This window comes from Motacilla alba, chromosome 22, assembly GCF_015832195.1.
Source record: "Motacilla alba alba isolate MOTALB_02 chromosome 22, Motacilla_alba_V1.0_pri, whole genome shotgun sequence".
In the NCBI taxonomy this organism is placed as follows: Eukaryota; Metazoa; Chordata; class Aves; order Passeriformes; family Motacillidae; genus Motacilla; species Motacilla alba.
In genome coordinates this window covers 2750237-2761051 of record NC_052037.1, presented here as the reverse complement: position 1 = coordinate 2761051, position 10815 = coordinate 2750237, and the positions used below count along the sequence as shown (strand labels likewise).

The 10815-nt window shown below is 63.3% G+C and overlaps 2 protein-coding genes and 1 long non-coding RNA gene across 4 annotated transcripts in view; 2 read left to right on the top strand and 1 right to left on the bottom strand.

Moving 5' to 3' along the window:
- Positions 1 to 4379, top strand: part of DDX56 (DEAD-box helicase 56) — a 15061-nt gene extending 10682 nt beyond the window's left edge. Inside the window, exons 13-16 of the mRNA XM_038160174.1 lie at positions 175 to 379; positions 1255 to 1399; positions 3282 to 3416; positions 4101 to 4379. Of these exons, the coding sequence (XP_038016102.1) occupies positions 175 to 379; positions 1255 to 1399; positions 3282 to 3416; positions 4101 to 4379 (764 nt within the window). The remainder of the gene's footprint in view (positions 1 to 174; positions 380 to 1254; positions 1400 to 3281; positions 3417 to 4100) is intronic.
- Positions 4380 to 5115: 736 nt separating this feature from the next.
- LOC119710948 lies at positions 5116 to 6191 on the top strand. Of its 2 annotated transcripts, none has more exons than XR_005259638.1 (3): positions 5116 to 5324; positions 5516 to 5687; positions 5799 to 6191. It is a non-coding gene; the product is annotated as an uncharacterized LOC119710948 (long non-coding RNA). The 2 variants fall into 2 exon arrangements; XR_005259639.1 differs by lacking the exon at positions 5116 to 5324 and adding an exon at positions 5379 to 5476 and having other exon boundaries at positions 5527 to 5687.
- A 34-nt stretch (positions 6192 to 6225) lies between these two features.
- On the bottom strand, positions 6226 to 9863 carry CIAO1 (cytosolic iron-sulfur assembly component 1). The gene is given in 8 exon segments (XM_038160507.1): positions 6226 to 6575; positions 6728 to 6806; positions 7267 to 7459; positions 7963 to 8054; positions 8305 to 8416; positions 8633 to 8781; positions 9709 to 9817; positions 9819 to 9863. Coding segments are annotated over 8 exon segments (1008 nt in total). The 5' UTR covers positions 9849 to 9863; the 3' UTR covers positions 6226 to 6331.
- Between the last annotated feature and the right edge of the window lie 952 nt (positions 9864 to 10815).

The window sequence follows — 10815 nt, the reverse complement described above, 5'->3', positions numbered from 1 at the left end:
CATGGGATTTTGTGGGATTTGGGGGAATTTCATGGGATTTGGGGTGGTTTTAATGGGATTTTGTGGGATTTGGGGTGGTTTTAATGGGATTTTATGGGATTTGGGGTGGATTTCGTGGGATTTTATGGGGAATATTTCAGGTTTTTACCATTTTGGGGTTTTTCTCCCCCACAGCTCCCTGGGGCCGCCGGGGCTGGAAGCGTTTTAGGGCCGAGCTCCGGGGTCCCCTCCTGCTGCTGCAGAGGGACCCCCCCGAGGGCCCCGAGGAGTTTTTGGGGTTGCCCCACGCCCTGGCCCGGCCCCACCCCAAATACACCAAGCGCCCCAACGTCTTCCTGCTGCGCGCCGGGGACCGCAGGGAGTTCCTGTGCCAGGCACAGTAAGGCACCCCAGAAAGGAGGAAAACCCCAAAAAGGGGAAATCCTAAAAAAAAAAGGGGAAATCCTAAAAAAATCCCATCAGGGAAATGGTTTGGGAAGGGTTAAGAAAGAGAAATGTGGGGAGAAATCTCAAAAGGCGAAAAAAAAATCTGAAATCCTAAAAAAAAAAATCCTAAATATGGAAAAAATCCCAAATCCTAAAAAAAATCCTAAAAAAAAATTCCCAAAATCCTAAAAAAAAAAAAATCCCAAATCCTACAAATAATTTTGGGGTATTTTGGGGTATTTTTGGGGGGAGTTTTTGGGGGGAATTTTGGGATTTTTTAGGGTAATCTTGGGGTGTTTTGGGGGATATTTTAGAGGGGATTTTGGGGTTTTTTGGGGGGTATTTTTGGGGGTAATTTGGGGATATTTGGGGATATTTTTGGGGTAATTGTTGGGGTAATTTGGGGTAACTTTTTGGGTATTTGTGGGGTAATTTGGGGATTTTTTTAGGGTAATCTTGGGGCATTTTGGGGGTAATTTTGGGGGATTTTTGGGGGGTAATTTTGGGATATTTGGGGGTAATTTCGGGGGTTATTTTGAGGGTAATTTTGGAATATTTTTGCGGGGTAATTTTGAGATTTTTGGGGCTATTTTGAGGGTAATTTTGGGATATTTTGGGGGGTTTTGGGGGTATTTTGAGGGTAAATGTGGGATATTTGGGGGGTTTTGGGATATTTTTGGGGTCACTCAGGCCTATTTGGGTTTTTTTGCAACATTTGGGGCATTTGGGGTTTTTTTTTGACTGTTTGGGGTTTTTGCGCCATGTGGGGCTATTGGGTGGGTATGACGTCGTTGTGAGGTCACCGGTGACGTCACGGTGACGTCACAGGAGCCCCCGGGAGCTGTCCCAGTGGGTGTTCGGGATCAACGTGGCCGCCGCCCTCTCCTCGTCCCCCCCGTTCCCCGCGGCCGTCGGCTCCCGGCGCCGCTTCGTGAGACCCATCCTGCCCTCGGCCCCCAGCCGCTGCCCCCCGGTGAGGAGCGCCCCAAAAACCACCCCAAAACCCCCAAAAGATACCCCAAAACCCAAAAAACCCCATTGAAATACCCAAAAACCCCATTGAAATACCCCAAACCCCATGGAAACCCCAAATCCCCCAATCCCATCCTGCCCTCGGCCCCCAGCCGCTGCCCCCCGGTGAGGAGCGCCCCAAAAACCACCCCAAAAACCCCAAAAACCCCATAGAAATACCCAAAAACCCCATTGAAACATCCAAAACCCCATTGAAATACCCCAAACCCCATGGAAACCCCAAATCCCCCAATCCCATCCTGCCCTCGGCCCCCAGCCGCTGCCCCCCGGTGAGGAGTGCCCCAAAAACCCCCAAAAAGATACCCCAAAAACCCCATTGAAATACCCAAAACCCCAAAAACCCCATTGAAATATCCCAAACCCCATTGAAATATTCATAACCCATGGAAACCCCAAATCCCCCAATCCCATCCTGCCCTCGGCCCCCAGCCGCTGCCCCCCGGTGAGGAACGCCCCCAAAACCCCAAAAAAGATACCCCCAAAACCCCATTGAAATACCCAAAACCCAAAAAACCCCATAGAAATACCCAAAAACCCCATTGAAATATCCCAAATCCCATGGAAACCCCAAATCCCCCAATCCCATCCTGCCCTCGGCTGCCAGCCGCGGCCCCCCAGTGAGGAGCGCCCCAAAAACCACCCCAAAAACCCCAAAAAGATACCCCAAAACCCCATAAAAATATCCCAAAACCCCAAAAACCCCATTGAAATATCCCAAACCCCATTGAAATACCCCAAACCCCATTGAAATACCCAAAAACCCCATTGAAATATCCCAAACCCCATAGGAACCCCAAATCCCCCAATCCCATCCTGCCCTCGGCCCCCAGCCGCTGCCCCCCGGTGAGGAGCGCCCCAAAACCCCAGAAAGATACCCCAAAAACCCCATTGAAATACCCAAAACCCAAAAAACCCCATTGAAATACCCAAAAACCCCATTGAAATATCCCAAATCCCATGGAAACCCCAAATCCCCCAATCCCATCCTGCCCTCGGCCCCCAGCCGCTGCCCCCCGGTGAGGAGCGCCCCAAAAACCACCCCAAAACCCCAGAAAGATACCCCAAACCCCAAAAACCCCATTGAAATACTCAAAAACCCCATTGAAATATCCCAAACCCCATTGAAATATCCCAAACCCCATGGAAACCCCAAATCCCATGGAAACCCCAAATCCCCACGGAAATATCCCAAAAAAAACCCCAAAACCCCACAAATCCCAAGAAACCCCAAAGCCCCAAAGTTGGGCTGTGCCACCGCAATGTCCCCAAAGTCCCTGGGTCACCCCCTTGTCCCCAGTGTCCCCAGTGATGACCCCAATGTCCCTGTGACACCCCAATGTCTCGGTGCCACCCCCATGTCCCCAATGCCCCCAATGATGTCCCCAATGTCCCTGTGACACCCCAATGTCCCTGTGCCACCCCAATGTCTCTGTGCCACCTCAATGTCCCTAATGCCCCCAATGGTGTCCCCAATGTCCCTGTGACACCCCCATGTCCCTGTGCCACCTCAATGTCCCTAGTGATGTCCCCAATGATGTCCCCAATGTCCCTGTGCCACCCCCTTGTCCCCAATGCCCCCAATATCCCTGTTGATGTCCCCGATGTCTCTGTGTCACCCCGATGTCCCCCATGTCCCCAATGTCCCTGTGCCACCCCAATGTCCCTGTGCCACCTCAATGTCCCCAATGATGTCCCCAGTGATGTTCCCAATGTCTCGGTGCCACCCCAGTGTCCCCAATGTCCCCAGGAGCAGCAGCAGGCACAGCTGCGGCTCTGGTTGGGGACAGTGACCCCGATGTCCCCAATGTCCCCAATGTCCCCAGGAGCAGCAGCAGGCGCAGCTGCGGCTCTGGTTGGGGACAGTGACGTGCCAGCTCCTGGAGCACCAGCGGCTGCCCGAGGGACGGGGACGGGAGCAGGAGGAGCACCGGGCACACGGGGACTTCCTGCGGGACGAGGTGACAGCGGGGACAGCGGGGTGGCACGGGGACACTGGGGACAGTGGGGACATTGGGGATATTGGGGACATCGGGCACACGGGGACTTGCTGCGGGACGAGGTGACAGCGGGGACACTGGGATGGCACAGGGACACTGGGATGGCACGGGGACACTGGGATGGCACGGGGACACTGGGGACATCAGGGTGGCACAGGGACACTGGGGGGACATTAAGGGATCGGGGACATTGGGGATAATGGGGACACCGGGCACATGGGGACTTCCTGCGGGAGGAGGTGACAGTGGGGACATCGGGGACATTGGGGTGGCTCAGGGACATTGGGGACATTGGGGACAATGGGGGGAATGGGGGCGATGGGGACATTGGGGACTTCCTGTGCCAGGAGGTGACAACGGGGACAATGGGGACATTGGGGGATTGGGGACAGTGGAAACACTGGGGACACTGGGGACATTGGGGGATTGGGGACAATGGGAACACTGGGGGCGATGGGGACATTGAGAGATTGGGGACATCGGGGACATTGGGGCGGCACAGGGACACTGGATCGAGGACAAAGGGGACACTGGGGACACCAGCGAGTGACACAATGACCAGGGGGAGGGGAGGGGTGACCCGGTGCCACCGGGAGGTGCCACCCCGGTGCCACCCCGGTGACCCGCGTGTCCCTGTCCCCGCAGCGCCAGCGCTGCCTCACCTACGTGCAGGCGCTGGGGGCGTGGCTGCGCGGGGACACCGGGGACAGCGGGGACAGCGGGGACACCGGGGAGCTCGGGGACATCCCCGAGGGTCCCCTGGGGGACAGCCCCGAGTGTCCCCACGTCCCCGCGCCGCTCACCAAGTGCCACTCGAGTCCCTCGCTGGCCCCGGAGCCGCCCCCGGGCCGCGTGCGGCGCCACATCTCGGAGCGCAGGGCCACCCGCGTCACTGTCCCCAAGCGCCACCGGGACCGCCTGTGACTGTCCCCAGGGTCACTGCCACATCTCGGAGCGCAGGGCCACCCGCGTCACCGTCCCCAAGCGCCACCGGGACCGCCTGTGACTGTCCCCAGTGTCACTGTGATTGTCCCCAATGTCCCCAGGTGTCACTGGGATTGTCCCCAATGTCACTGCCACATCTGGGCGCGCAGGGCCACCCACGTCATTGTCCCCAAGTGCCACCGGGACCAGCTGTGACACCTCCATGGGGACCCTGGGACAGGGACACCCCCAGGTGCCACCCCAGGGACAGGGCCACTCCCAATGTCCCCTCCTTGGGACGAGGGACACTTCAAGTGCCACCCCCTGTGACAGGAACACCCCAAGTGCCACCCCAGGGACAGGGACACCCCCAATGTCCCCACCCCAGTGTCCCCTCCCCCCCCGGTACGAGGCTTTTTTGGGGGATCCCCCCCGGGATTGGGAACAACTCAGGGAAATCCCGAAATCCCAAAAATCCCAAAATCCCAAAAATCCCAATCCCAAAAAATCCCAAAAATCCCAAAGTCCCAAAAACCCCAAAAAATCCGATCCCAAAACTGAAAAAAATCCCAAAAAATCCCCCCAAAAAAATCCCAATCCCAAAGGAATTTTGGGGAAAATTCGGGAATTTGGGGGGATTTGGGGGGAATTTGGGGGGAATTTGGGGGGAATTTGGGATTTGGGGATCTGGGATTGCCCCGCTGCGGCTGTGCAATAAAGGTTGGCAATTCCGCGATTTTGGGCCATCCTGGGCTTTATTGGCCGTGGGACCCCGAAGCCACCCCACAAAGCCAACTGGGGACGGACACGAGGACGGGCTGGGGACACCGCGGGGACCCGGGGGGTCTGGAGGACATCTGGGAAGGTTCTGGAGAACAGTGGGTGATCCTGGAGGTGCCCTGGAGGCCACGGGAAGATTCTGGAGAATGTTGGGTGATCCTGGAGGTTCTGGAGGCCATGGGAATGGTTCTGGAGAACACTGGGTGATCCTGGAGGTGCCCTGGAGGCCATGGGGAGGTTCTGGAGAACGCTGGGTGATCCTGGAGGCCACTGAGATGTCCTGAAGGATGTTGGGTGATCCTGGAGGCCGTTGGGAGGTTCTGGAGAACACTGGATGATCCTGGAGGTTCCTGGAGGCTGTGGGGAGGTTCTGGAGAACACTGGGTGATCCTGGAGGCCACTGAGATCTCCTGGAGGCCACAGGAATCTTCTGGAGGCCATGGGATAAGTTCTGGAGAACGTTGGGTGATCCTGGAGGCCACTGAGATGTCCTGAAGGATGTTGAGTGATCCTGGAGGCCGTTGGGAGGTTCTGGAGAACGTTGGGTGATCCTGGAGGTGTCCTGGAGGCCACGGGAAGGTTCTGGAGAACGTTGGGCGATCCTGGAGGCCATGGGAAGCTTCTGGAGACCATGGGGAGGTTCTGGAGAACGCTGGGTGATCCTGGAGGCCACTGAGATCTCCTGGAGGCCACAGGACTCTTCTGGAGGCCATGGGATAAGTTCTGGAGAACGTTGGGTGATCCTGGAGGTGTCCTGGAGGCCACGGGAAGGTTCTGGAGAACGTTGGGCGATCCTGGAGGCCACGGGAGGGTCCTGGAGATTATGGGAAGGTTCTGGAGAACACTGGGCGATCCTGGAATCCCCTGAGATCTCCTGGAGGATGTTGGGTGATCCTGGAGGCCATGGGAAGCTTCTGGAGGCCATGGGAAGGTTCTGGAGAGCGCTGGGTGATCCTGGAGGTTCTGGAGGTCCTGGGAAGGTTCTGGAGAACGCTGGATGATCCTGGAGGCCATGGGGGAGGTTCTGGAGAACGCCGGGTGATCCCGGAGGCCACAGGAGGTTCTGGAGGCCATGGGGAGGTTCTGGAGAGCGCTGGGTGATCCCGGAGGCCCTGGGAGGTCCGTGGTGTCCCCGCGGTGCCCTGGAGGTCCCGCGGTGTCCCCGGTGCGGCTCAGAGCCCGTCGGGGCGCTGGTAGCGCCAGAAGGCGATGTCGCCGTCGTCCCCGCACGAGGCCAGCAGCCCCGGCTCCCGCGGGTGCCAGGCCACCCCGTTGGCGTCCTGGGCGTGCGCCCGCGGCACGTGGGCCGCCAGGCTGAAGGTCACCGGGGACCCCGGGGACGCCGGGGACGCCTCCTCGAACACCCGCACGGCGTCGTCACCGCACGCCGTGGCCACCGCGCCCGTCAGGTGGCACCTGCGGGGACACGGACGCGGTCAGGCGGCACCTTGAGGGGTCACCGGGGCGGTGGCATCTGGGGACCACAGGGGTCGCGGGAAGGGAACCCAGTGAGGTGTCCCCGGCGTCCCCCATGTCCCCCCGGTGTCCCCAACGTCCCCAACGCTCACCAGGCCACGTCGTAGATGCTGCGCCCGTGGTACCCGGACAGGGTGCAGACACACTGCCAGCTGTGCTCCGAGCCACCGCCTGGGGACACATTGGGGACACATTGGGGACACATCGGGGACAGCGGGGACATTGAGGTGTCCACCCCCGCAGGGTGCAGTCACTGCTGCAGGACGTGAGTCCCCTGTCCCCATGCCTGCCCCCATCCCCAGCTCCTGATCCCTGTCCCCATGTCCCCATCCCTGTCCTCATGTCCCCATGTCCCTGCTGTCCCCATGTCCCTGTCATCCCCATGTCCCTGTCCCTACTGTCCCCGTGTCCCTGCTGTCCCCTGTCCCTCACCGTGTCCCTCGGCGCGCTGCCACACGCGCAGGGTGCGGTCGTCGCTGCAGGACACCGGGCCCTGTCCCCGTGTCCCCTGTCCCCCTGCTGTCCCCTGTCCCTCACCGTGTCCCTCGGCGCGCTGCCACACGCGCAGGGTGCGGTCGTCGCTGCAGGACACCGGGCCCTGTCCCCATGTCCCCATGTCCCTGTCCCTCACCGTGTCCCTCGGCGCGCTGCCACACGCGCAGGGTGCGGTCGTCGCTGCAGGACACCAGGCGCTGGCCCGAGCGCTCCCAGGCCACCGCCCAGACGGTGGACGTGTGTCCCTCCAGGGTGGCGCAGCACACCCAGTCGTCCTCGTCCTCGCGGTACAGCCGCACCGTGTCGTCGTAGCTGGCGCTGGCCAGCAGCTGGGGACGCCGTTGGGGACATTGGGGACAAGAATGAGACCCTGGCGGGGTTTGGGGGGCTTGGGTGTCCCTGGGGGTCCCTGCGGGAGTTTGGGGTGTCCCCAGGTGTCCCCAGGTGTGTCCCCAGGGCCCCAGCTGTCCCAGGTGTATCCCCAGATGTCCCCCCATGTCCCCCCAGATGTCCCAGCTGTCCCCAGAGCCCCTAGGTGTGTCCCCAGGCTCCCCCAGCTGTCCCAGGTGTATCCCCAGATGTCCCCCCATGTCCCCCCAGCTGTCCCAGGTGTATCCCCAGATGTCCCCCCATGTCCCCCCAGATGTCCCAGCTGTCCCCAGAGCCCCTAGGTGGGTCCCCAGGCTCCCCCAGCTGTCCTCCGGCCCCCTCAGATGTCCCCAGGTGTGTCTCAGGTGTGTCCCCAGCTGTCCCACGGCCCCCCCAGGTGCGTCCCCACGTCCCCGCAGGTGTCCCAGGCGTGTCCCCAGGTGTCCCCAGGTGTCCCCAGTACCTCCTGGCTGGGGTGCCACACCACGTGTTTGACGTCCTGGCTGTGGGCGCTCAGCACGCTGACGCACTCGAACTCCTGCTCCTCCTCGTCCACTGCGGGGACACGGGGCACAGGGGACACAGGGGACGGTCAGGGGACACGGGGCACAGGGGACACAGGGGACAGTCAGGGACACAGGGGACACGGGACAGTGAGGGGACACAGAGGACACAGGGGACAGTCAGGGGTCACAGGGGACAGTCGGGGACACAGGGGACAGTGTGAGGACACAGGGGACAGTCAGGGACATAGGGGTCACAGGGGACAGTGTGGGGTCACAGGGGACACAGGGATCAGTCTCACCCTCCCAGACCCAGACGCTCTTGTCACGGCTGCAGGTGGCCAGCAGTGACCCCGAGGGTGCCCAGGCCACCGACTTCACCTCGTTCTCGTGTCCCTCCAGCGTGGCCACCACCTGCGGGGACAGCGCACCGTGGGCACGGGGGCAGGAAAGGGTCTGGGGACACAGGTGACACTGGGGAGACAGACGACACTGGGGGGGGTGACACAGGTGACACTGGGGGTGTGACACAGGCGACACTGAGGGGACACAGGTGACACTGAGGGGACACAGGCGACACTGGGGTGACACAGGTGACACTGGGGGGTGGCACGGGTGGCAGTGTCCCACCTCGAAGTCGTGCTCGCGGCGCCTCCAGACGCAGGTGGTGCCATCGAAGCTGGCCGAGGCCAGGAAGTGCCCGCACGGCGACCACGCCACCCTGCGCACCGTGCGCTGGTGCCCGTCCGCCAGCACCGCCCGGCACGCCCAGCCCGAGCCTGCCACCGGGACACCGACACTGAGGGGACACCGAGGGGACACCGGGGACACCGCCCTGCCAGCCCCAGCACCGCCCGGCACGCCCAGCCCGAGCCTGCCACCGGGACACCGACACTGAGGGGACACCGGGACACAGCCCCAGCACCGCCCGGCACGCCCAGCCCGAGCCTGCCACCGGGACACCGACACTGAGGGGACACCGAGGGGACACCGCCCTGCCAGCCCCAGCGCCGCCCGGCACGGGGACACCGGGACACTGAGGGGACACCGGGACACCGCCCTGCCAGCCCCGTGTCCAGCCCGGTCCCCCCCGCACTGTCCGGTCCCGGTTTCCCCACAGCCAGTCCCGGTTCGCACTCACCATCCCAGCCCCACACCTGCTCCCGGTCCCGGTCCCGGTTTCCCCGGACCCTCACGGTGCGGTCCCGGTCCCCGCTCACCCTCGCGGCCCCATATCCTCACGGTGCGGTCCCGGTCCCGGTCCCCGCTCACCCTCGCGGCCCCATATCCTCACGGTGCGGTCCCGGTCCCGGTCCCCGTTCACCCTCACGGCCCCATATCCTCACGGTGCGGTCCCGGTTTCCCCGGTCCCCGCTCACCCTCACGGCCCCATATCCTCACGGTGCGGTCCCGGTTTCCCCGGTCCCCGCTCACCCTCACGGCCCCATATCCTCCCGGTGCGGTCCCGGTTTCCCCGGTCCCCGCTCACCCTCACGGCCCCATATCCTCACGGTGCGGTCCCGGTCCCGGTCCCCGCTCACCCTCGCGGCCCCATATCCTCACGGTGCGGTCCCGGTTTCCCCGGTCCCCGCTCACCCTCACGGCCCCATATCCTCACGGTGCGGTCCCGGTCCCGGTCCCGGTCCCCGCTCACCCTCACGGCCCCATATCCTCACGGTGCGGTCCCGGTCCCGGTCCCCGCTCACCCTCACGGCCCCATATCCTCACGGTGCGGTCCCCGCCGCAGGACGCCAGCAGGGCCCCGCTGGGGCTCCAGGCCAGGGCCCAGCAGCGGGACTCGGGGTGCGCGGACACCCCGGCACAGCAGCGACAGCGCCTCGGGCATGGCGGCACGGCACCGGCAGCGCCGCCGGAACCGACAGCGGCACCGCGGCCGGAACCGGAACCGGAGCGGCCGGAAGCGGAACCGGAGCGGCGCCGGAAGCGGAACCGGAGCGGAAGCGGAAGCGCGGCCGGGCGGGGCGGGGCCGTGAGGAGGGCCCGGAGCCGCTGCCGGGGCCCGGCGGGGTCGGGATCGGCACCGGCACCGGCACCGCCTGTCCCGGGATCGGCACCGGCACCGCCTGTCCCGGGGCCGCTGTCGGGGTGTCCGGGCCGGGCTCAGCGCGTTCGGAGCGACCGGGACCGGTGTCGGGGGACCGGGACCGGTGTCGGAAGCCACTGCCGGTGAAGCCGGGGCGGGTGTCAGGGGTCCGGGGACCGGTACCGGTGATCCCGGGGCGGGTGTCGGTGACGCGGGGAGGGTGCCGCGAGTCGGGAACCGGTACCGGTGATCCCGGGGCGGGTGTCGGGGGTCCCGGAGCCGGTACCGGTGACCCGGAGCAGCTGTCAGTGACTCGGAACCGGTGGCCCGGGGCGGGTGCGGGTGTTGCTGAGCCGGTCCCGGTGACCCGGGGCGGCTGTCTGTTATCTCGGAGCCGGTCCCGGTGACCCATAGCCAGTACCGGGGACCTGGAGCGGGTGTCAGTGCCCCGGTACCGGGACCCGGGGCAGGTGTCAGTGACTCAGAGCCGGTACCGGGACCCGGGGCAGGTGTTGCTGCACCGGTACCGGTGACTTGGACCAGGTGTCCGTTACCCCATTCCCCGTCCCAGTTCTGGTCCCGGTGCCCGTCCGGGTGACCCAAAGCAGGTGTCACTGCCCCGGTCCCGGTCCCGGTGACCCGGCGGCAGTGTCCGTGACCCCAGTGCTGGTCCCGGTGCCGGTCTCAGTGCCATTCCCGGTTCCAGTCCCGGTACCGGTGACCCAGAGCAGGTGACTCTAACCCAGTCCCAGTGACCCGGAGCCGGTGT